Source organism: Lepisma saccharinum, chromosome 1 (assembly GCF_977018435.1).
Source record: "Lepisma saccharinum chromosome 1, izLepSacc3.1, whole genome shotgun sequence".
Lineage (NCBI taxonomy): Eukaryota > Metazoa > Arthropoda > Insecta > Zygentoma > Lepismatidae > Lepisma > Lepisma saccharinum.
The window spans coordinates 42,251,362-42,279,314 of record NC_139229.1 but is presented as its reverse complement, the minus strand read 5'-3'; the positions used below and the strand labels follow the sequence as shown (position 1 = coordinate 42,279,314).

General features: G+C 35.7%; 1 protein-coding gene across 1 annotated transcript in view; it reads right to left on the bottom strand.

Moving 5' to 3' along the window:
• Positions 1–27,953, bottom strand: part of LOC145994821 (bifunctional purine biosynthesis protein ATIC) — a 94,142-nt gene that overhangs the window by 10,776 nt on the left and 55,413 nt on the right. The window contains exons 9-13 of the mRNA XM_083131144.1: positions 24,065–24,154; positions 22,147–22,275; positions 20,871–21,037; positions 16,878–16,981; positions 11,534–11,694 (exon numbers count right to left, since the gene is read on the bottom strand). Of these exons, the coding sequence (XP_082987270.1) occupies positions 11,534–11,694; positions 16,878–16,981; positions 20,871–21,037; positions 22,147–22,275; positions 24,065–24,154 (651 nt within the window). The remainder of the gene's footprint in view (positions 1–11,533; positions 11,695–16,877; positions 16,982–20,870; positions 21,038–22,146; positions 22,276–24,064; positions 24,155–27,953) is intronic.

Genomic DNA, 27,953 nt, shown 5'->3' with positions numbered 1-27,953 from the left:
GTAACCTACAGGTAGTCATAATGGCATGTTTCTTTGTGAAATGGATACATATTTGGCCAATGTCTGTGCACAGTAAACTAAATAACAGAGATTAAGGATAAGTAAAACAACAAAATTTCAAATATCAAGTTTCAAAATATGTTTTAAACAAGACAAAGTTGAAAAAACATGCTTACAGCAGTGTGCTTGAAATGTTTAAAGTATTTTAAAAGAAAACAAAGTTTTGTGTTTTAAATGTTTAGAACAAGTAGTTTTAAACATGCCAACCTGTATGGAAATTGATGCATGTGTCACCAACAAGAATCTGCTTGGCAGGCATACTCTGACCCTTAAAGGTGTCTCAGCATGAAGTCAAATTTGCAACCATTGTTCTAATAACCCTGTATTGCTGACTAAATTAGTAATTGAAAGGTCGCAGAGGGGAAAAAGTCAACACTCGTCAAACTATAGAAAATTATATTTTAAATGCAAAACAGTACTGGATGTACAAATGAAAAGGTTAGGTTAGGTTTCTTTTGTTTCATTCACTGAACATTTTCATTGATCAAAGCATATGTAAGGGTTTCGTCAGTGGCATACTGGTAACACCGTCACTTTGTAATCAAGGGCTTGATATCCGTTTGAGTCTTAAATGGTTCAGATCCCACTCCCAATTTAAACTGTTGGTCAAGTCCCAATTAGTTTAACTGAACATAAAAGTGGACTTAAATCTCAAATTCAAAGCATGTGTGTTTGGTACACTCCTGTTCACATAATGTCGCACATTTTATATAGTTCAGCAGTGGAAATGTGTGCCACTTTATGAAACAAAAGAAAGCATTTGTAAAGTACAGCACAACATGCACGTAGCATCAAATAACACTTTAACTTTACAGGTGGGGCAACATTTTTGCCTAAAATTGTTTGCATATGATGATAAATCTAAAAATTATGCATTTACCAATACTCGCAAAAGTGTGGAACATTATATTGATAAAAAATATACACATAATAAATCGTTAGGCATAGACTAACAAGCTGTAGAGCATGGTTTCACGGCACCCTTAGTGTTTCAAGATTTTTCCGTAGCGCTCAAGTCAGAATACATCCCTATCTAACACTTACAATGCTCATTTAGTGTGGTTAGGTTGCTTGCCTGAAGTTAAAAATAAACACACGTTTCAATTTCAGAAACATTTTATGTGTAAAAATTACTAAAGAAGCATATATATAATGTTATAAACAAAGGCCTCGAATATTTTCGCCAAGTGCTGAGAAAATCATATGTGGCTATTTTCACCAGCAAAATTAATTACCTGAATCATAACAGTACATTGTATTTTACCTTATTTCATTATATTCATTAGCAATGTTGTAGAACTTACTGCTAACAAGTCACCAAGTAGCGACAGTAGCAGAAAGTACTGAAACCAGAAATTGCATCAATGGTGTTGGGAATATTTAACGAAGTAATTTTAATGCTAATAGCCCTAAACCTGACCGGCCTAACCTAACAATGAAAACATTTAAGAATGTAATGCCCCTTTATACTAATGCCTTGTGACATATTAGCAGCACCAGTATTTATCAGAACACCCTGCAGTATTTTTCCAACTCCATGGCATGCAGAAAAAAATATTGCCAACACGAAAATAAATGCACACTGACAACTGAAGAATACACACATGTATATAGCATGCCAGACCACAGTGTAGATCATGCACGTGCATACTTTAAAATCTGGTGAAAATAGTTCAAATTCTAGCTTCACCACCTGGTTAAGTTAGGCAGGACATGTTTGATTCTCTTTAGCATCAATATAAATTCCGTAAATGGATTCTACTGAGGTTTTAATTTACTTCTACATTATTTACCACTTGTGTACGATACTTAGTCACTTGTCAACGGAAAATACATTTTCCATGGGAAGCGTGCATACTTGCATACGGTAATTTATAAGTTGTTTTTTTTAAAACATAAATAACATATTAAAACTGTTGATGACGGCGAGCACGTTTCCCACGTTAGTTTTCTATTTTTTTTCCATCGGAATTCGCCTATTATGCATTGCGAAACATTCTTTAACGTGGGAATCACGTTTAATCGCGAAACAAGAATCGATTTTGTAGCCCCACAAACCACCCACGGGTAGCCCCATGCACCATTCACGGAGACGAGGTATGCTTACGAGGTTAGGTTAGGCCTGTTAGGTTTCATTAGCATAAATAGAAAGCAAATATACTGATTTTCATGTTAAACACAATACACTCTACTGGAATAACATCAAGAAACATCACAAATGGTACAGAAACTTGCTAAGTAATTTCTTCTGTAGAAATAGTGTTCTCGATACTCCACTATATATCAGTACATATCCGTCATCTAACTCAATTTCTCCATTTCCTTTTTTCTTGGTTTCAGTTAGGGCTAAATATTTTACTTTGGTGTTCTTCATTTCTTTTACTATTTCAACTTCTTTTCCATTATCGAGAATGGAAAGAGCTAGAGGAGGGGTGGCACTTCTGATCCACGAAGAAAAGAAAAACAATATAATAGATTGGGAATTCATAAGTGAGAGAATAATGATTGTTAACATTAAAGAAGAAGAAGAAAATATAGCAATGATAATAGTTTATGGTCCAAATGAAGATGATACAGTAGAGAATAAAAACATGTTCTTTGATTCACTACAGAAAATCATAGATGAAAGAAAGGAAGAAGTATTGATAGTAGGAGATCTAAATGGAAGAGCAGGAAATAATACGGAAGAATGGAGACAGGTAATAGGACAACATGGAGAAGGGACATTAAATGATAATGGTACACGAATCTTAGAACTATGTGTAACAAATGACATGGTAGTGGTAAATACTAACTTCCCACATAAAGAAATCCATAAATACACTAGGGAAGAACCAACAAGAAGGGAAAAATCTATAATTGACTATTTCATAGTAGAGAGAAATACGATGAGAAAGATAAGAGATGCCAGAGTCAAAAGAGGGGCGGAAATTGGGAGTGACCATAAACTATTAATAATGGAAAGAGTAGTACAAAAAAGTAGAGTGCTAAAAACTAAAGGAAAAAGACAGGAAAAACAAAATAAAATAAGAATAAAGGCATATAAATTAAAAGATACAAAAGTTAAAGAAAAATATCAGCAACTAATAGAAGCAAAGATACAAGAGAAACATGAAAAGGAAGAAAGAGATGTAGATAAATTGTGGGATGAATTTAAGAAGATTTTGCTACAGTCTGCAGAGGAATGCTGCGGGACAACATACATCGGAAACAAAATTAAAAGAACGGCATGGTGGACAGATGAGCTGAAAGAAGAAGTCACGCACAAGAAAATACTGTGGAAAAAGTACCTATCAGTTAATGATTTAGAAAGCTTCGAAGAGTATAGGAGGCAAAGGGATATAGTCAAAAAGAAAGTGTTAGAGGCTAAAAAGAACTCGTGGAGAAAATTTGGGGAAAGTATGGAAGAGAACAGCCGAGAAAATCAAAAACTATTCTACAAAGTTTTAAAGACCATGAGAAAAGATAAAGAAAGCCCATTAAAATACATAAAAGGAAAAGATGGTAAACTAAGAACAAAACCAGAAGAAATCATGCAAAGATGGAAGGAATACTTCGAAGAATTGCTGAAGGATGAAACACAAACTAACAGGACGGAGGTTCAAATAGGAAACGAAAGAACAGAAAATACAGAAATGGAGGATGAAGAAGAGGAAATAAATGATATCAAAGTAGAAGAATTAAAAGCAGCATTAAAGAAAATGAAGTTAGGTAAGGCCAGTGGACATGATGGTTTAACACCAGAAATGCTTAAATACATGGGAAATGCTGGAGAGCAACTGTTTTTGAACCTATTGAATGCTATATGGGAAAAGAAAACTGTACCGAAGGAATGGGAGATATCAGTAATAATCCCAATCTTCAAGAAAGGGGATAATAGAGAATGCAGAAACCATCGGGGAATCTCATTGCTCAGCGTGCCAGGGAAGATATATTCAAGAATTCTGGAGAACAGACTCAGAAAATATGTCGAAGAGCAATTGGAAGAAAGTCAAGCAGGCTTTAGACCAGAAAGAAGTGTACAAGACCATATTTTCACCCTCAAACAAATAACAGATAAGACAATAGAATACAATAAAAAGGCACATGTATGTTTTATAGATCTACAAAAGGCTTTTGATAGAGTTCCTTGGAATGAGATATGGAAATCTTTAGAGAAGAAAGGAGTGGATAAAAACCTAATAAAAGCAATCCAAAGTTGGTACAAAGGATGCAGATGCTACGTGAGGACGAGAAACCACCAGTCAGAGGAATTTGAAATAACAACAGGAGTTAAACAGGGAGATATACTATCACCATATCTATTTATAATCCTATTAGATGAAGTAATAAAGGAATGCCATATAAAAATGAAACAATTTCATGTAGGATACTGGAATATGAAATCAATTAAACTAACAGAGCTCATATACGCTGATGATATTATACTAATAGCTAATACACAGGCTAGTTTACAATATAACCTAAATATTCTTAATGAAGAATTAAAGAAAAAGAATATGGAAATAAATACGGAGAAAACTAAAACAATGATAATTAGCAGAGAAAAGACAAACCATAAGTTAAAACTGAATAACAAACCTTTAGAACAAGTGACAAATTTCAAGTATCTTGGAGTAATTATAAACAGTCAAGGAAAAGAAGAGGAAGAAATAAGAGATAGAATCATGAAGACAGGAAAGCTATATCAAATGATAAACCGAGGATTTATAGGCAAAAAAGAAATATCTACCCAAACAAAATTCACTGTATATAAAACAATTTATATACCAACACTTACATATAGCAGTGAAAATTGGACAATGACTGGAAAACACCTGCAAAATGTACAAACAATGGAAATGAGGTACCTTCGAAGAATAAGTGGGAAAACCAGGAAAGATCGGATAAGGAATCAAACCATCCGGCAATCTTTAAATGCTCAGCCACTACAAGAAACAGTTGAACGTAATCAACTCAGATGGTTCGGCCATTTGAGCAGAATGAGTGAGACGAGACTGCCAAAGCAGATATGGGAAGCACGTCCACAAGGAACAAGACCAAAAGGAAGACCAAGAAAGACATGGAATATGAATGTCAAAGAGATTTTGGAGAAACGAAGCATAAGATGGAAAGAGGCACAGGAAAAGGCGATGGACAGAAACGTCTGGAGAACTCTCTGTAACCCCTCGACACCGGCAGGTAGAAGAGGACGAGAAACCACCAGTCAGAGGAATTTGATGACGACTAAGTAAGTAAGTAAGTAAGTAAGTAAGAAATAGTGTTCGCCGTCATCAAGAATTTTACCAGTAACATTTTTCGGTAAAATTATCGCAGAGTTAAAACAGTTTTCTTACGTTTTACACAAGAAACTACTTACCTTAACACATTTCTGTGGACTCTCCTATGTTTATGGAAGTGTATTCTTTTCGAATGCAAACTTTCAGAAGCAAAATAACTTAATTTAAGAGGAAAATCATGTATTTTAATGCTAATGGAACCTAACCTAACCTCGTAGGCATGCCTCGTCTCCGTGAATGGTGCGTGGGGCTATTCGTGGATGGTTTGTGGCGTTAGAAACACATCGTAATGTATTTTTATGCTGATGGAACCTAACCCAACAGGCCTAACCTAACCTCGTAGGCATGCCTCGTCTCTGTGAATGGTGTGTGGGGGCTATCCGTAGATGGTTTCTGGCGTTAGAGACACATCGTAATTAACTGGGAATGTGTTTCTTTCACAAGAAGAAATATCAATGACCATTAAAAACTGTAGAGAAATGTATTTAAAAAGTGTTTTAACTTTGCGATAATTTTACCCATTTTTCGAAATCCAAACAGTGCTCACTACTTTGATGAAGGTTCAAATTTTGTGTAACAATGATTGCCAAAATTCTACAAAAATTAGTCTTCCTGCTAAGAGAATTGGTAAAAAATTTATCATGTTGGGGGAGAGAAGAGAAGGGAAAGTGGTATAAGTCCAGTGTTGGCTAAATTGAGTTCAAAGCCTTGCTTGAAAGTGCTAATACAGATAAAAGTTAATTCCAATGCTGGTCCAGTGTGCAGTTACTGGTAAAAAGGATGTATCTAATCTTTTTGGGCATTTGTGTTCACACATACTATTTACATAAGCCAGCTGAGTAGTGTTGAGCATTCTTCTAGTATTTACAGAATGTAAAACTTTGAAATTGTTTACCAAAGGAATATTTTAAAATAAAAGGGTGTTGTGACATGTGCCCTTCTAAAATAAACACACAACAAAACAGGTCAACGGTATAAAATATCAAAACACCTTCATTCCATCTAATTCTATTTTAAAAAAAAATGTTCCAGTTTTTCACAAATGATTTCGGTAAAATTCTGCTCCATAGGAGATGCCTGGAAATCATCGAATTTCATGTATGTTACATTTGTACTTACTTATTATGCATTGCTGAACATAGTCTGTGTTTTTTTTTTCTGATTAACACGAAAATCTGTAAATTTGTTTTGTATTTATGCTAATGGAACCTAACCTAACAGGCCTAACCTAACCTCGTAGGCATACCTCGATCACGTGAATGGTGCGTGGGGCTACCCGTGGATCGTCTGTGGGGCTAATGTTAATAGTGTGTGGGGCTAATGCCAATTGTGTGTGGGGCTAGTGCCAATGTTTTTTTGGGGGGGTTACGGGAATTTTTTTGTTTTGTATTTATGCTAATAGAACCTAACCTAACAGGCCTAACCTAACCTCATAGGCATACCTCATTCCTGCGAATGGTGCGTGGGGCTACCTGTAGATGATTTGTGGGGCTAATGCCAATGGTATGTGGGGCTATTGCCAATGCTGTGTGGGGCTAGTGCCAATGGTGTGTGGAGCTAGCGCCAATGGTTTGTGGTCCATCACAGACAACGGTCGTCAAAATTTGGTCGCTATGTTCTGCGTAACGTAAGTGAAAACGCATCGAAGAATACTGTCAGAAATCGAAGTTTTTGAAGTGAAAACAGCAAAAAAAACACGCAGACGACGTTTAGCAATGCATAATAAGTAAGTACAAATGTAACATACGCGAAATTCGATGATTTCCAGGCGTCTCCTATGGGACAGAATTTTACCATGATTTCAAAATTAAAACATCCTTGAAAGGGCACGTTTCCCTTAAACGTTCAGCTACATACATGACATGAAATATAATGTTTCATTTTCCCACTTGATTCCCACTTTTTTAGTGTATAATTGTCATACTTTTTGCATGAAGAAGAACTAATTACAAGAGAAAATAATGCAACTGTGTATGAAAAAATTCACTAAGTTTATTTAGGATTTTAAGGAAGATAAAGTCTCAAGATAAATATAATTACAGATTGGAAACTACAGATTTTTAGCAGTGAGTATCCTCCATATGTATTTTTTAAAAAAAGTTAGTTTGGATGTTTACAAATTTTCCTTTTCTTCTGAAATAACTAGCACATAATTTAATAAAACTTCATGAACAAGAGATCTTCAATAACACCGAGTACAAATACCGTTCATGAAAACCACAAGAATGAATCAACCATGATAACGAAAACTGTACAGTAGAATTATAATTGCTGCGCATAATTGTTTGCAATTAACATGCTTATCTTGTGCAAATTACTACATACCTTCTCAATTCTATAATAAATGTAAATGGTGCACTTCACTTTATTTTTCACTCGGAATATTTATTTTTCCAATTATATTGCACTTTTTCACTTTCGTGGTGCACTTCACCGTATTTTTCACTCGGAATATTTATTTCTGCAAATATATGGCACTTTTTCAGTTTTGTGGGTTGCAAACATAAGTAATTTGTAGGAACATTACAGTCTCTACATACCACACAATTACCTTTTAAGTATTGAATATGTTTGATATTGATTTCGTTGAGGTACCATACACCATAAGATATGCCATTTCATGACGATTGGTACTTATTCCTGCAAATTGCAACACAAGTTCAGTATTTATACAAGCCTGAAATACACAATGCGGAACTGTTCCGATTTAATGCTATGTAAAATTCCAATGCTCGAGTGCGAGGGAAATAATTTCGCAAATCATCCTTCAACTCACTCCAGCTATGCTCAAAAGGTTTCATTGACACCACAGTACACCACATTAAATCATACGAGCATCTTTCAGCTAACTTCTTCTTCTTCTTTTTCTCCTTCTTCGTGACCATCATTACAATATATTTGTCAAGCTGCTTTGTCTTTCATTACGAACACACGTGATGTCAACTGATAACCAAAGCCGGGGACAAGAAGTATGATATTCAACAGTTGGTAGCAGTGTTGCTGCAATGGTTCCACAATGATAGCAAAATAACAAATATATACATTGGGTGTTACAATGATAGTGGTGCGAATGGCCTTCACAATGATATCGGAGTGAATTTACTAGAGATTTATCCAAATTTTACAAATAAAGTTAAACAGGCTTCTCAGTACGATATGATATATAAATATACACGTTAAAAAACGAGTATACTCAAAGATTTCCAGTGGTTGCCACACTCCTGCAGAGTATAGTGGTTGCCGTAATGATACCGGGATTTATTTATATATATATATATATATATATATATATATATATATATATATATATATATATATATATATATACCAGGTGTATAAGCTTAAATCTGCTGTTTGCTCATAGATGGCGTTAGTGAGCGTATGAAGCTACCATGGGCACACCATACCTGGTGTTTGTATGAGTTGGACATCTGTCAACACGAATCAGTGCACATCGTCAGCACGTGCAGACAACAACAGACAGTGTTCCTGTGGGAAGCATGTCTAGTTTTGTGCCAGAAAAAGAGCATATGCGGGAAGCTCTGCTTTTCTGCTTCCATTTGAAGAAATCGGCTGCCGAATCGCATCGAATGCTTGTGGAGGCCTACGGTGACAGTGCTGTATCGGAAACAACGTGCAGGGATTGGTTTCGTCGGTTCAAAGACGGCAATTTTGACCTGAGCGACAAGAAGCGTGAAAATCGGCCCAGGAAGGTTGAGGACAATCAATTGCAGGCTCTTTTGGACGAGGACGATACCCAAACGCAAAAGATGCTTGCCGAGCAATTGGGTGTTACCCAAGCAGCTATTTCCATGCATCTACGTGCCATGGGAAAGGTTCAAAAGATCGAAAAATGGGTGCCGCATGAATTGACCGATCGGCAGCTGGAGAGACGCCAAAACACATGCGAAATCTTGCTTGCCAGACAAAAAAGAAAGTATTTCCTGCATCGGATTGTGACTGGCGATGAAAAGTGGATATATTTCGAGAATCCTAAACGCAAGAAATCGTGGGTTGATACCGGCCAACCATCAACATCTTCCTCGAGACCAAATTGCTTCGGCTGGAAGACGATGCTGTGTGTTTGGTGGGATGAACAGGGTATCGTCTACTTTGAGCTGTTGTAACCTGGTGAAACTGTCACTGCCCACAGCTACAACCAACAACTGATCAAATTGCACCTTGCTCTGTGTGACAAAAGGCCGGATTATCAACAAAGACATGAAAAGCTGATTTTCCTCTACGACAACGCCCCATCGCACACGTCAAGACTGGTCCAAAACTGTTTGGGGACACGCAACTGGGAGGTGCTACCCCATCCCGCCTATTCACCAGACCTGGCCCCTTCCGACTACCATCTGTTTTCGTCGATGGGCCACGCCCTCGCTGAGCAGCACTTCGATTCGTATGCAGACGTCCGAACATGGCTTGATGAGTTGGTTGCCTCGAAAGAGGAGGACTGTTTTTGGCGTGGTATCCACAAATTGCCCGAGAGGTGGGCAAAATGTGTAGCTCGCGAGGGCAAGTACTTTGAATAAATTTCTTGTTGCTTTCTATGAACAAACCATGTGTTCTTCTGACTACAAAACAGCAGATTTAAGCTTATACACCTGGTATATATATATATATATATATATATATATATATATAAAATGGATAAAAGCAAGGAGGGCCAAAAGGGCTAAGTAAAAATCAAATAAGGTAAAAGGAAACACTCACCGGACAGTAGGAAAATTCAAAATTTTCGCTAATTTATAGCATCATCGGTCTTCTGTTTCTTCTCACACCGATGATGCTATAAATTAGCAAAAATTTTGAATTTTCCTACTGTCCGGTGAGTGTTTCCTTTTACCTAATTTATATTTAATTTCAAGGTGCGTAGTTTACATTTGCCATTTCGCATACTCAGACTATAAATGCATCTACAAACACAATTTACAAATGTAACGGGATATAGTAATCTACGTTATTTTATATAACAATTTTGTATAACAATTTCAAATTTACCTAATCAACTTCAAAATATCTTGCAATAATCTTCAGCATGTCAGATAGATTGTTCCGCAAAGGAGACAAACAAAGCAAATGGATTGAGAGAATTTGGTTTTATTTTCCACCCAGCTTTTTTTTCTTTTCCTTCCTTGGTAAAAATAACAGCTCAACTGTGAAAAACTTGCCTCAGTGCATTAATAAGTATGTATAAATTGAATGGGTTAATAAAATTTGCAATTTTTCACGTGTACGGAGAAAATTCAAGCAGAATTCACGGATAGTTCCCAGTGAGTAGCCAGCCACTCAGCGTAACTACCAGCAATACTCAGTGTATCAAACTGAAGTATAGTTTGACCACAAAAAAATTAAAATGCCTTTCATGTCCTTTTTTCATTGTTCCAAAAACCTACTTTTAGTGTGCTACTACTAAAATGTTGAATTTTTCCAGAAACACAGAATATTTCCCTGACTTTTCCAGAAAAAGAAAATCCCCTGACTTTTCCAGGATTTCCAGCTTAGCTAGACTGGTTAGCACCCTCAATTCTCCTGTCTACTCCTGGCAAAGAATTCAAAAAGCACAACGAAGAAAGTCTACATAAAACATACACAAAAACAAAAAAATACACTGGTCTAATTAAAAGTAATTAATATACATGTATAATTATACATAAAAAAAAAGGATCAAGTAATGATCTATCATTACATAGTTTGTGTTGCTTTTCTGCCACTTTATGGTTAACACATTCTCTTCCATGTTGGTCATTATGACCAATACACATGGCTTGCACTTTGTTTTCTTAGCATGCTGTCAGTCTTTAGCATAACAATGATGCGCATAAAACATGACCAACAAGACTTGGGGAGTCGAGTGCACACAAAAGTTTTTAGCTGTTCTATTTACAGAAAAAAAAAATGAAATTTGCGAATTTGCAAAATAAAGTCCAATTTCCAGTTTTATTGGGATACAAAACTGTAGGGTGGGATTTTTACTCGTAACTGGTATGAACCTAAGAATAACCAATTTGGCGCAGGAGGAAGGAATTTGTGAAACCACACCCTGGCAGTTAACGTATTAATAGCGATGAAACTGATAAACAGCCATGATCAGGATAGAACTCTAATCTTGGAACTTGGGTGGCAAAATTAAAAGCTGCTTATTGTTTTTCCACCTAACTACTAATATACATTTTACGAAAACTAACCTGATATGCTCTGTCAACATTGTCTCTGAAAGGGAAGAAGGCATCAGAACTAAGTGCAACATTCTTCAGTGTCTTGTTCCACTCTTCGGAATCCTGCTTGGTGAGCAACGGGGGCACTTCTTCATACAATGCAGCCCACGACTCGTGACTCATATCCTTTCCTGCAACAATTTGAAAATGTGAATAGTCACAAATGTTTACGGATGGTCGACATTACAGACACCACTTGAGGACAGCACTTTATGCTCCTGCTTCTCGTTTAGTACCTTCTACTTACTCACCACCACTAACTTTATGAGTACATTAACAACTTTTATTTTAAATGGGTACCAAGAAACATTTAGTACATAATCTTCATAAGTGTACATTTATTTCTAACAGATGTCACTACTGGCACTCTTCTCAAAAGAAGTTTATACACCACTCACCCATCTCTCTTCACACTGTTACTTCTAAATCTTTTGAATTACTCTCAAACTACAGAGCAGATAAACTCTATAAATTGCAATGAAAAAACTTCTCCTTCGACAAGCTTACATATTGAGAAGCATGTAATATTTTAGAGATTGTGGTGGGAGGAGTCAAAAGTTCAAACAATCAAAAGATAAGGCTACAGTTTATTCAATGTCATTTTGAGGAGAGAGAAGAAACAGAAATCTCCTGCACTTAAAAAAAAATGAGGAGAGAATCGTTCTATCTTACTTGAGCATACTAGAATCTCTCACCTGAGATCTATTTGACCATAGACTTTATTTGGTGTGTTTTATTTTACTTCACCTGCAAAATGGACGAAGTTCCTTCATTGGAGGGACAAACACATAAAGGCAGCACACTATATGCATCAAAAAAATTGAGTCATCTGTTTACATGCTTGCAAAATTGTACTGCAAGGCAGGAAAAAATTCACGTACACGTCATTGGAATGCTCCAAGTATCTATTTTATAATAATTTTTATCTGAAAATTAATACTAACTCAATTTTCTTATTATAAAGAAAAAGTCACTGAAAAGTGTAGTTTTTCTTCCAATGTTCAAGAACTTAACACCATACAGTTCATAATCAACTGTACATATACTGCTGGACAATGAAAACCGGACACTTTAATATTTGACATCTGAATTGCAATAACAGCTCGCAGGTATATTACAGAATGTTCGGCAGATCATGTAGTACCATATGCACCATTCATAGGCTCGGACTTTGTTTATGCATTCGTACTTAATTCAGTTTCTGCAACATTTAGTTAGCCCTTGTACCAGAGCTTTTATCGACCCATTGCGTTATCACAAAAAATGCAAGTGTCCGGTGTTTTTTGTCCAGCAGTATATAATAATGACATTTTGTAAAAGTTTGATAATTTTGTGAAAACAATTCAAATGCAGATATTTACTTCAAAAATTAATATCTTAGGGAAATGCATAATTGCAAATTCAATGAAATTGAAAAAACTGTTGATGTAACACATTTGATCCAAATCCAGAAGTTAGAGGTGTGCACCTGAAATATGGCCAGAGATATTATAATTTCATGCTTCTAACATTGTAAATGGGCACATGATGTATGACAGAATGCAGCCAATCTCAGACTTTGCAGGTTGTAGGCAACTTCCACAGCATTACCACCTTGCTATGTAGTATGTAGGAAACTTAGAAGTGTGTTCTGCGAGTCCAAAGTATTGCCTCAGCATAAAATATTCCTCATATTTCAAATGGAAGCCATATTCCTGCTGTACTGTAGGGTTCTCTCTTGAGCTTTTATCTTTACGTGAACGTCATTCTCTCATTTTTATGTTGCACAATTAAACAGCAAGATTGAATGCAACGATGACTACTATTTGAATGAAGTAGATAAGAAATTTTAACAAACATTCCCAGTGTTTTGCAGTCTTCTTTGTGTACAATAATAAAGCACCCACTGTGCACAGCAATTTTATAACTAAGTGAAAAGAGAAGGAAAAGTGCACACCAGTGATATAAAAAATTGTCAAAAAAGATTGTCCATGACATTTTTAAATGTATTCTGAACAAAGATGAATATAAATTGTGTGAGATCTTGCAAAATCCATTCAATCATCTGGTGAGTAGTGGTGGTGGTCTCAACGTTAGAGTATTGCTACATCTCACTTGAAATATTGCTTTTATATTTTGGTCTATTTCACAGATGCAACTCTTGTAATAAACAAGGAATGTGGGTTGATTAAGTGAGATACGAGGACTCGAAAAGCATTAATAAATTTCCAATAAATAAAGTGAGTGAAAGATAAAAATATAAAATGCTGGCCATAATGACTTCTGATGAACTGGATGATTAATATAGGTCTATACAAATAATAAATGAAATTGAGAAATAATAAATACACCCCTTGTAATGTACAATGTCCGAAACTTGATCACAGCATCTGATACATCCACAGAACACCATTTACGAAATTAATGATATTATTACAAATGTGTATGACATGTTTCTCCTGGTCGAAGTATCTGTTGTCACTATTTATTTCTTTTCTTGCCACTACAGTCTTGCCATTTTCATGCATTGAAGTAATATCTTCATGGAACCGCTATCACTCAATATTGCAAGCATGAACAAACACATGAACTTGCGAGTGATTGAGTTCGTGTTTTTAGTCCACTTTATGCACAATAAGGCTTGGGACTGGACCTACAGTTTAAAGTGGGATCCAAACCACTATGTGCCTCCACCGGGTATCGAACCTGGGACCCCTTGATTACAAGGTGACGATGCAACCACTGCACCATCGGGGATGCCTGTAAACTTGCGAGATTGAGTGCCTGGATAAAATGCACATGAGTGTTCTTATGGATTGTGGAAGTTCAGGCAATAATTCATGGCAGGAACATCAACACAGGAGCCACAAAAGAAAATTACAGTAAGAGTGAATTATGAGATCTCTAGAATGCTTTCCTGGGCACGACATTTTGTATAGTAAACAAAACTTTTGACTTTTGGCTCACTTCCTGTGTCAAAGCTAATTGGTAGACTTATGCATATTTAGTTTTTGACGAAAACACAAAATGTGAAATAACACATTCTAATGTTAATTTTTAATGTTTCTGAAAGGTGTGAGGTGCATTTTCCTACCCTTTTCTGTCACGAAATGAACTGCAAAATGCGAAATAGACTCTTAAACATGAAATTTACAGTTTATATACTGACGTGACACTTTCTGAAGTCTGAAGTATCCTGTGAGTTATGCAATTCATGAAAAACTGATTAATTCTGCTGCAAACATTTGACAAGTAAAAATGGACCCCCTTTATACAGGAATGAACTTAATATTCTGGTAATGATTTGATGTGCTATTAGAAGGGATATGTTCATTTTGTGTAATAGTGCAATTTTTAAATCAAATTTGGGATTATATTAACATTTTTAAAACCCAAGATGTCATTTTATATGTCGCTTTTTTACCGCTATAACAGCAAAATTTCATTTTATTTGCAGCTTTTGAACCCAAAATTGACTGTTTTTGTACCGAAATCTAGCATTTTTATTTACCGAAAATATGTGCCTCTACTAATTAGGACACAAATTTAAATGGCAAGCGCCAACGTTTGCCAATTCAATTTGACTTATACAATAAACATAACAAAAAACTACACTTGAGCAAAACTTTAGGAGGGGGTGTTACCCGATGATACAGTGGTAACGTTGTCACCTTGTAATTAGTGGGTCCTGGGCACAGGGCACATTAGCTGATGCAGGCACAAGTGGTTCGGATTCCACTTTAAACTGTAGGTCCAGTCACAATTAGCCTTCCTGTGCATAATGTGGACATAAAACAAAAACTCAAATGTCAAATGAACATATTTGTTTGAATAGAGAACAGACAAGCGTTAAAATTACTTTGCCTTGCTTTTGTCTAGAAACATGGCTTTCCAATGAAGTATAACTGACTTTTTTCTTATGTCAACCTTGTAACATATTTACAAGGCTACAAAAAGTTAATTTTTCTCTAACACAGTCATATATTATGTAACTTTATGTATTTTTCTCTGAGGGTAAGTGTTACCCCCCCCCCAAAAAAAAATCTAAAAAAAAATGCTGTTTGTTCAGTTTCATTATTACTCTGTTACTATGTACTGAACATATGTAAAATAATGTGTACGAATACTACAGTTCGAAATATATCTAGCAAAAACTGTACGTAATTTTCTCCAAACATCACTGTTGCCATCCCAAAAATATATTCCATTGATTGTTCATTCTCTTCATTACTCTGTTACTATGTACTGTACATGCCAAAAATTTTGTGTACAAATGCAAACTACTACACTTTACAATAGAACATACAAAAACTGTACATAATCTGCTTCAAGCATCAGTATTGGCATCCCTGAATATTTCATTTTTTTTTTCTTTTTGTATATTCTTCCTTTATTATTTATTATGTCTTGTTTATTATGAAGTTAAGAGTATCTGCAAGGAGCAATCAAGAGCAGGTCTGACAGCCAATGTGCCAAATGAGAAAATGTAAAGTATGTTTGCCACTTGGACAAGCATAGAAACAACAAATGGCAGTATTTGTGCTGCCACCAAGTATGCAAGTTATGAAATAAAATGTCAAATGTTCACAGCAAGCATTAAAAATGGGAAGAGGAGAAAACGTAAGGCTGGCTTCAGACGAAAGCATTTCCCTTAACATACATGCTAGCGTAAATACTATTTAAAATGCTTCCAAAAATCTTATAGCAGATAGTACTTTGGACGGAAGCATTTCATGTAACTTTTCGGTTAGCTTTTGCAATTGCAATGTATAACATATACAGCATGAAAGGCACATCGAGTTACACCATCTTTGCTGAGTGCACAGTGTTTACAATTGAAACAACTAAAATATTCTTCCATACGTGTACAGTAAATGTTGAAATGTATGTATTTAAGCAGTGCCATTGTTTTATACCTAATAAAGTTTTATACGAAATATTATTCCTCTCGGTTGAAAAGTTCTCTGCTTTTAAAATGTGAAGTGGTACATTGTTTACATCCCATGCGGCTGCCATTACAACTGCACTTGTGACCTAGAGGTCCCTTCTGATTGGTTATGCTACGGAAATAGGACGGGTTCTATCCTTGAGAAATGCCATGAAATATGCTATGGCATCTGAAATGCCATAAGATTTTTAACTTTACACTGTAGCATTTTGGTCATGGCACAAATGTTAAGGAAAATGCTTTCGTCTAAATCAGGTTTAAATATGCATTCTTCATGCTGGAAGGGTTAACATGCTCTTACTTTCTGGTACTACCCACCAACCCAGTCACCACATATAAATTGTTACCAAGGATATAGTAATGACTTAAGAGTTAAATTTAACTTACCTATAGAACCATTTACATAATTGTCGATGGCATTTGAGATTTCTGCTCTCTTAACTCCCTTCTTAAACTTCATAGAGAGGACATTGGGATGTTGCCGCAACCACCTACAGTGAATGAAAAAAAAAACATTTTCTTTACAATTCATTCACTATGAAATGTTTAACCCGAGATCATATTTTACATTTTACTGTGCATGGAACAGCACTTGACGTGAAATATGAAATTAAATTAGAGCAGGAGATGCTCACTGAGGGGAAGACTGTGTTGGAAAATGCACAAAAATCAATACATAGAGGCATGCATAAAAACACGAAATGTGAAATAACACATTGTAACGTTAATTTCCTATGTTTCTGAAAGGTGTGAGGTGCATTTTCCTATCCTGTTTTGTAACGAAATGATGTGAAATGAATTGCAAAATGCGAAATCGACTCTTAACCATGAAATTTAGAGTTTATTTACAGATGTGACAATTTCTGAAGTCAGGATTATCCTGCGAGTTATGCAATTCACGGACAACCGATTAATTCTGCTGTAAATATTTGAGAAGCAAAATGGACCCCTTTATACAGGAATCAACTTAATACCAAAAATATGTGCCTCTATACACAGTACTTTCAAAATGGTTGGAAATAAGTTGGTTGAACAAAACATTTTTACCCAGTGCATACCTTGAGTTACATTTCTACACAGGCACTAATGGCATTTGTGGCACTTACCATACTGGGAGACAAGTTTCTGTATACACTCATTATACACTTCTGCCTTTGGAGTGTTGTAATTTGATGAGAACCCATAAAGCTGTGAGTGTCATGCCTGCTTATTGAGGAATAGAAAAGAACCCACATGGGACATTGACGTTTTTGACAATACACAAACGAAAGTGATGATTTTCTGTCCTGGATCATAACAGGCGATGAAACCTGGGCTGCCTATTATGTGCTCCAGAGTAAATGGCAATCCGTGTCGTGGCATTATCCACATTCTCCCACCAAACTCAAAGCCGAGCAGACCCTCTCCATCCACAAGACAATGACCACTCTGTTCTGGGACAGACATGATCCTTTCCTTATTGAGATTATGCCCCAATGGTCAAACCATCGATGCGAATTAATATTGTGAGACAATGAAAAGATTGCGGGAGCAATACAAATTGCAGCAGAAGCCTTTTTTTCTGACTGATCATCCTTCACGGCAATGCCTGATGTCGCTACACAAACACAAAAGCTACTTCAGAATTTTTGGTGGGAGGTTTGGGAATTTCCAGCAACAGCTACAATTTTCATCTCTTTACAAAATTAAGATAGTTTTTGAGAGGAGAACGAAGGTCTCCAGCAAATGATAACTGCATGTGGATTGATGGCAGAAGTGTGTAACGAGGGTATACAAAAACTTGTCTCGCAGTGCTATGCCCCAATGTGATGGTGCTTATGTATGAAAATTACTCAAGGTATCACTTTCTAGTTAAAAAGGTTTTGTTCAACTAATATCTTCTCTTATTATTTTCATTTTTATTATTGTTACTGAACAGGTACTACTTTCTGGACGAGCCTTGTATTTATAACCTTCAAAAAGCCTTGACACTTAATCTACATCCAAAGAGTCCCTCTACAACTATGAAGTAAAAGTGCCCACAGATTGTTAATTCAACAAAAAGCAACTGATTTTTGACTATGACTTATGCAGCAAGTATGAAAATTTCATATGTTATACATTTTTTTTCCAATTTAATGGCATGAACATAAGCAATGTATGGCACTCTCTATGGAAAATCCAGTTCCATTATCATGACATGTATTCATTATCTTGAAAAAGGATTAAATCAAAGGTACATTATTGATACACTGATAGATATGGATCTGCAAAGTTGCATGTTTTCCTACCTCAAGTGGCCCTTCAATATGCCAAACTTCAAATGAATCAAAATATGTGAGGTTGAAAAGTGCCTCTTCACTTGTTGATTTCACATGGAATGTCCCTATTCACTTTCACAACTTTTCCTTTTAGCAAATTTCATTCTACACACACAAGAACATGTGAAAATTCGAAGAGTAAAATGTAAAAATTACATCGGCATCAAATGTATTGGGTGCTACAATCACGTGCATGTAGCCTTTGGGCTAAGGTAACAGAGGTACATTATAGCACCATAACAGATCTCCACAATATAAAAACAGAAAAATTTCATGAACATACAAAATTTTTCATTTTCTGTCAGATTTATAGTGTCATAGAAAATACTCATTTTTTGCTTACATTTATAAGTACACAGCATCTGGAGAAATTTTTGTGCATATCGGAATTCTATAGGAAATGTCAACTAGACTAAGATCTATAAAATAATAAACTATAACCTCATCTTCAGAAAACTTTCCAATAATTATGATCATATTGTCAATGTACTTTAGTTATCAGTCAGATATCTGGACTGCAAGTTTTACTTTTATATTCTTTCTAATATCTAGTAAAAAGTGAAAATTTATTACCGAAATTTGAAGGAACCATAATTTTGCACACAACTGAGAATCATAAGAACGAAAGAAACAAGTTTCTGCTTGTTCATTTTGTAAATTTTTCTTTTGCAGACTCCAAAATGACACGTAAATTCCAGACAATCTGAAATATTCCCCGATATTTCCCCGACAAGCCAAATTCCCTGTTTTCCAGGTTGTTCAGACACATAGCAACCCTGACCATAAGTGTTAAACTAGAACACTGCAATATTCCCAGTTTATCGGTTACTTTTTTTCTAAGATCTTGACAAACTGGCCACATTCTTATTTTGTGATAGATAACTTTGATCATTTAGATTCCAGATAGATGGCTGTGTCAATTGAAATAATTGCCATCACATTAAACTAGCATTTGCTAGACCTTCAACTTTAGAAAATTTTATATCCTCACATTTTCTAGTTTCTGAAATATTGGCAGTTCAAAAGAAATATGGTAAATTCTGAATGGTTTATGTAACATTTGATAAACAGGGTGAGCCAAAAGGCATCTATTAACTGAATGTTAGCGACAATGGTTCTTTATTAGCATGTAATGTTAAGTGGACATTATCCAATGTCAAGTGCTTTTAGAATAAATACAGGTAAAATCATTAGACAATGGGTCAAGTGTAATTAATATTACATGCTAACTGATTGTGCAGAACAGACTATCTTCTTCCATATACTTGCCAAACCAACATATTTAAATGTAGAATTTGTCTGTTAAGAACTTCTAAACGAAGAAGCACACGTGAACACAGAATACATATTGGTAGAGGCACATATTTTTTGTAAATAAAAAAGCAACATTTTGGTGCAAAAATAGTCGATTTCGGGTTCAAAAGCGGTAAATAAAATACAATTTCGGTGTTACAACGGTGAATAATCACATCAAAAGTGCTAAATAAAATGACATTTTGGTTTTAAAATTGTGAATATAATCCTAAATTTGATTTAAAAACTGCACTTATTACACAAAATAAACTTACCCCATCTAATAGTACATTTATGTAGTTACCAGAGTATTAAGTTTATTCCTGTGTAAAGGGGTCCATTTTTGCTTCCCCAATATTTACAGCAGAATTAATCAATTTTCCATGAATTGCATAACTCACAGGATACTTCAGACTTAAGAAAGTGTAGTGTCGGTATATAAATTTCGTGTTTAAGAGTATATTTCGCATTTTGCAGTTCATTTCGCATTATTTCGTGACAAAACAGGGTAGAAAAATGCACCTCACACCTTTCAGAAACATGAAAAATGAACATTACAGCATGTTATTCCATTTTTCGTGTTTTCATCAAAAACGAAATTTGCATGCCTCTACATATTGGACGTTCCTAGTCCAATTGGATTAAAAAATTACAAATCCAATTTGTCATACTTCAAGATTGTGGACATGTTATTATGACATTAAAGGAATTAAAGACCTCTTTAGAACTACAGGAATGTACCTATCATATCACTCACTTTGTAAATATACACATGGTATACACTTACCAATTGTCAGCTTTGTCACCAGCCAGTCGAGTGCAATGGATCCTAGACTGCTGGCCAGCTCCTATACCAATAACCTGACCATCTCTTGCATAGCACACAGAATTGGACTGGGTATACTTCAAAGCAATAGTGGCAACAATCAAATCCCTCACAGCCGAATCTGGCAACTGGTAAAAAAACATACAATACTAAAGAATCGTTAACAAACAAGACACTTGAAAAAATTATAGGATGTTTGCAAGTGTACAGCATGAGAGCAAATTCAGATCATTTGTCATGGCTCGTTGGGACTTGCCTGGATGGTGTGACAAGGGGCAGGGACATTCTGGCTGACCAGCATGCGGCATTAGTGGACAGGATGGTTTCCTTAAGTCGGGGAAAAAAGAAAGACTACAACTTCCCACCATTTGTTGCGATTCTCTGTCGCACTGCTCTTCAATTAACTTAAGGGCAAACCCTTCAAGGTCACCAGAGCAAAAACCAACATGGTTTCAGAGTACTCAACAGCATGAAGAGGTTATTACAGTGACTGCTACTGATCATCTACACCTCAGCTTATCAACATAATTGGTCCCCCCACACTGGAAGCATTGAATCATTTTCTTGCTGTGTGCACTGTCCCTGTTGATGATTTCTTTCCCTGCAGTTGTTGCATTCAACCACTTTTTCCAATAATGCCACAGGAAAATCAAGTTTACATTATGAAATTATCATCTTGACCATTTCTTGGGCACAGCAAATGGATGATGGCCAGTAACCATGCCAATATACTGCACATTTAAACTCTGTTCAGAGGTCTGCCTACAAATTTATGATCCACCCTGGTACTAAGATTATTCTTGTGGGGGTTGGAATCTTAATTTAGTTAAAGAATTTGAACATGCCATTTTAAGGTTATTCAGGAATGTGTTGCAAGACAATAAAATGTGATACATTCAAAGATTAATCAACTAAACTGAAAATTTCAAATCTTTAATTACCTCAAAATGGCCCATTCAAGGGATCCTTGATCCATTCATGGTGTAGACCTAGCAGAAGAATTACTATGAATATATCTTCTATAACACAGTTTTGGATTCTAAAATAGGAATTGTATACTACAATTTCTAATAAAAAATAATGAAGATTACTGCAATGAATGTGTGCTAATGATTTTCGACTAAATCTACACCCAAATAGAATATGTAATCTTCCTTGATCAGTATATATAAGAGACAAGGACTGTTGTAATGAGACTTAAGTGCTATTTAAACTGCTTTTGAGAAACAATTCATACCTGATTCTTTGTGGTTACAACGTTACTGAAGAGCTTCTTATCAATGACTGCATTGTTCCTTTGTTGTTCCATCGTCAAGCCAAACAGAATTTTCTGCTCAACTGGCTTTGGTTCATAATTGTGATCAATCTGAAAGAGAAAAATTAATTTCAATATCTTCATTTACATTCTGTTAAGCTTGTTCTCTATTAAAGCTGAGCAGGCCTCCCTGACAGTTTAGTGGTAATGTTTGTTACCTTGTAATCAAGGTCACTTCATCTCATCACCACTCATCCTCATCTTCGCAGACAAAACTGGAAGGAAAGCGACCTAAGATAAACTAAATAAAATGGGATCAAGTTACTCTTTCATATGGAAAGAGAACAGGCGTGTGCCAAAGAAATCCTATTGTGGTAGCAAGTCTTTTTCTAAGGCAAAATACACAGTCACCTATTCACAAATATTAACCAAATATGTAAGTTAATTTTTCAGTTGTTTTTTTTAATTGAACATTTCAAATTTTATACTGGGTTGATGTACATTCCGTCAAAAAATACCAGGAATTGTTCATTTAAAAAACCCACGTAAAAGGTATGAAATTTTCTCTTTTGCCAGAAGTTTGGTACTAATGAAAGTAATTGTCATGTAGAATTTTGGTACTATCTATCAACCAGTTGGTTTACAGCTATTGGTTGATGTAGTCGACCTCAAGTGTGCTCTGCAATTTTGTAATGGATAAAAATATTGAAGAACAAAGAGTTTGCCTCCAATGTTGTGTTACCAATGAAATTTCTTTTGCTGAATCATTGAAAATGTTGGCCTACAGTGAGTCAGCTTTATCGAAAACATGAGCGTACGAGAGGTACAAAGCATTCAAAGAAGGATTGGTTGAAGACTTTCCTCGTTCCGGTAGACCTTCAACATCTTAGACTGACAAAAACATCGATAAAGTGAAGGAAATGGCGATGGAAAATTGTTATTCAAGCTTAAGGAAGATGGCTCAGGATCTGGACATGTCTTACAAATCCGTCCGCACCATTTTAGATCATGTTTTAGACATGAGACATGCCGTGGCATGGCTTGTTCTGAAGGAGCTCATTTTTTTTAAAAAAAAGAGCACCGCAAACAGGTTGCTGAAGACATGCTTGAACATGCCAATTCGGACCCCACATTCATGAAATGCATCATAACGGGTGATGAGATGTGGGTTTAAGAGTTTGACATGCAAACCAGCCAACAAGGTTCAGAATGGCACTTAAATAACGAGCCGAAACTGAAAAAAACCACGTCAAATTTGCTCAAAAATCAAAGTCACGTTGACTGTTTTATTTGACTATCGTGGTGTTATCCACTCGGAATTCTTTCCGGAGGGGCAAACAGTTAACAAACAATAAAATCTAGGCATTATGAGGCGTTTGAGAGAGAAGGTTCACCGCAAAAGGTCCGATTTGTGGAAGAACAATTCTTGGATTTTGAACCATGATAATTCACCATTATACACATCAATCCTTGTACACAAATTATTGACCAAAAACTCAACGAATATCATCGATCAAGCACTGTATTTGCCAGATATGGCCCCATGTGACTTTTTTGTTCCCCAAACTCAAATTATTACTTCGTGGAAAAAGTTTTGAGTCCATTGAAACCATAAAACAAAATTCGCAGAAGGAGCTGAAGGCCATACCAGAAAATGCCTATAAGAAGTGTTTCGATAACTGGATTATTTGTTGGCATAAGTGTATCACAACAAATGGAGCCCATTTTGAAGGTGACAAAATAAATTTGGATGATTAAACCAATATTTGAGTTGTATTGAACAATTCCCGGTATTTATTTGACAGAATGCATATCACTTATTGGCACTTTATCAGTACCTGCAAAAGTTTCCTATTAGTCTATCCATACACTTATACAATTCTGAAGAATGAAACTTTACCTGCAGCACACAGTACATTCCATTCTTCTTCTTTTTCAAGACCTCAAGGGCTGCATCACTATAGCCTGGTGCAATGATTCCATCTGATACCTGGAATAACAGATGGCCACAATAAATTTTGATACAAGTCCAAACAACTCTCTACATTTGCTGTATAAGGGCAGATCAATAAGAATTAGGACTAACATTGTTGACAACAGTATGTCAGTGGACTTTTAATATGACGCTGGGTCACACGTTGCATGCTTACTTGTGATACTTCATGTTCCTCACCACGTCATTCTCTCTTGTGAGCAATTGAGAGGGGTGAGGTGAGATTCTTATTGAAAATTGAACTTTCGAAATATCATGCAATGATAAATTACCATATGTACCAAAAAACTGAAAATTTGATGAATATTTGATATGGCTGTACTATTCACCTATAATCACCTTTGTAAAGATTATGACAGGTCAATTCAAAACTATTACATCTGAACTAAAAAATCAAATAGAACTTAGTAAATTCAATCAGTTTAGAACTTAGTAAATTCAATCAGTTTCAATTCCCAAACATCAAAAGTTCATTACAAAGTGTTCATCTTTCTTAAACAGTTAAGTGATATAATTTTCCAAGCTAGAAACATTAAACATGTAGAAACTTAAAAATTGTGTGATCGCTTTATTTCTCTGTCTCATTGAGATAATAAATGAATCTCTCATGATCCCAGGGTATCATGGCTCCCTTTATAGTGCAGAAAGCCATACTTCGCTCCATAGATCAAATATTTGAACAATTCAGGTATTTGAAGAGCAAATCCCTTCTTAATCACATCCCAGTGTAATATGATTCCTTTTATTATTCAGTTCCAGATCACATTTGTAAGATTTTCATTAAGTACTTCCCATTAAATAGTCCGGGTGCCAAATCGAAAAACCGGATTTGAGGTATGAATAAAATGTTTTGACTATTTCTGAAAGCTTATGTTATGTACATTTCAGATCTGATCGATGCCACTCTATCAACCTTGAGCAATTTGAGCAATTAAAGATAGCATCCAATGACCTATATCTCAGTAACCAATGGTCATAAACTGAATCTTTTTTGTAGTCTTGATCCTCATTAGATGGACTACAAAAAAGATTCAGTTTAGTTTTTTGCTAATATCAGTGGTTTTACCGTAATTTAAGAAGATATTCTAGCACTTCTTCTTCTTGCCTTGTAACTTTTGAATAAATTACAGGAAATTGTTTGGAATAAAAGTGGTAGCCAATTCATAAGCTTTAAAACAATACACATAAGTTTTAATGCATTTGAACAAAAGATACGCTATAAAATGTGTTCCAACATGGAGGATAGTGCCGGCGGCTAAATCCCAAATCATTGACCTTTTGATAAAAGCAAGAGACTTAGTAAAATTAACTGTTATATCATTAAATATTTTTCAGTCAAATAGCCAATCGATATCGGTACCCTGACGGCCGCCATCTTGAAAATAATCAGCCATATTGGATATTTTTTGATTTGATATATGTCGGGAACGGTGTCCTCTATCAACGTCGAGTTTTCTCAGAAATGTTCCAAATAGTGTAAGTTACATAATAAATCAATAAATCTATTTCTGAGAAATAAGAAATACAAGTTTTGCAGAAAAACTACAAAACATTTTAAGAGAATAACTGCGAGTTGAAGGTCTTAATAATTCTTGAGCCAAACAGTAGTATTTTATATTTTGTAAGATTAAGAATGGTTTGTTAGAAGTCTTTAGATGAACTGAACCCCTAATTTTTTATAGATTTATAAATTTGCCTTAAATAAGACTAAGAGAAATACAATTTACAAACAAGTCAACATGATTTCTGAGCAAAAAAAAAAAGAAAAGAGGAGTCTGAAATTTTTTACAGTATTAAATTGTTTGAATGATTTGCTTTATTTTACTCGCATTTGTGCTACTTCTGGCTAATTTCGAAGATGGAGATGAGTGATATGATGAAATTGATGAATGGACACTCACAAAAATCCATGGCCAAGCAGGATTCGAACACTGGACCCCTGGCGTTATAGCGCGATGTGCTCTGCTATGGGGACCGGCAGCATTAAATTATTGTATTTGAAAGGAAAAAGAAAAAAAAACATTTTTATTGTAATTCATGATACAAAACTAGTGAAAATTGTCTACTGGATTTTTTTTTAAATGAATCACTCTTTTGTTCTTTTCCCTCTTGTATCAAGTGTTCATATCCTTCACATTTGGGTAATGTACAGGTTGTCCACATTGAGACATCCCTGATTTTAAATTACAATTGTGAGGAAACTTCAAAGTAGAGCCTTACTCTTTGTGGCACTATGTAAAGCAACTCAATTTTTTTTTTAATTAATGCACTTCTTCATTGGCTCCTTTTGTAACCCTCAAGATTTCTAGTCTATACTCTATCTCGACTCATATGCACACTAGCATGTCAGTGGTGATCGAGTTGATGGCATTTTCAATTCTCCTGTGGAGATACGAAAGCCGCATACAGTGTACCTCATGTTTTACATAACCCCACAAGGAAATCCAGAGTGTGTTATGTTCGGAGATTGCAGTAGCCACCGGATTGGTCCTTTGCATCCTATCCATTGCTGTGGGAACGTTCTGTCCAGAAACTCAGGAACATCGTAACTCCAGAGCAGTGGTGCACCATCCTGCTGGAATATCTCATTTGGCTGCAGAGGAAGGAGCTGAGGAGCAGCAAATTGCTTTCATCGGATGTAAAGACAATAAGGCTTGACATGCCAAGTTCCTAGCCACTGGGAGTGTAACTGACAGTCACATTCTGGCAGAAAACACACATATGATGAAACGGAAGAGGTGATCAGGGAAGTCTTCGAGAGAAGCCTGTAAAAGTCAGATGGCAGAGCATCACGAAAGCTGAACATCCCACGCTCAACAGTTCACAAGGTGCTTCATAAACGTCTTTGTTTGTATGCATACCAAGTGAAGACTGTTCAGGCGCTGCAGCCACAATACAGACTACAACAAGAACATTGAGCAAACAGTTACAGGGAACTGTTGTTTTGACATGCTTGAGCAATATGCTGTCCCTCAGCTCCTTCCTCTGCAGCCAAATGAGATCTTCCAGCAGGATGGTGCACCACCGCACTGGAGTTTGGATGTTCGCGAGTTTCTGGACAGAACATTCCCACAGCGATGGACCAATCAGGAGGCTACTGCAATCTCTGGACATAATCCACTCTGGATTTCATCTTGCGGGGTTATGTAAAACATGAGGTACAGTGTATGTGGCTTTCATATCTCCACAGGAGAATTGCAAATGCCATCAACTCCATCACCGATGACATGCTAGTGCGCATGAGTCGAGATAGAGTATAGACTAGAAATCTTGAGGGTTATGAAAGGAGCCAATGGAGAAGTGCCTTAATAAAAAAAAATGAGTTGCTTTACATAATGCCACAAAGAGCAAGGCTCTACTTTGGAGTTTCCTCACAATTGTAATTTAAAATCAGGGATGTCTCAATGTGGACAACCTGTACATTACCCAAATGTGAAGGACATGAACACCTGATAAAAGAGGGAAAAATATCCAAAGAGTGATTCATTTAAAAAAAAAAATCGATAGACAATTTTCACTACTATCAGTGACAAAAATATTAAGCCCTCAGTTTGCGTGCTTGTAAAATTGTACTCCGTGTGAGGGAAAAAGTCAAATATACTTCACTGGAAAGCTACAAGTGTCTGCTTTTAGACAAAAGCAAGGCAAAGTAATTTTAACTCTGTTTCTATTCAGATAAAAATGTTTGTAAAAGTGTAGTTTTTCATGTTTTTTACATAAGTCAAATTCAATTGTGTGTAGCTTCGTGTAAAAAGTCTTAAAATATGATTTTTTTTGTGATTGAAGCTTGTTTATG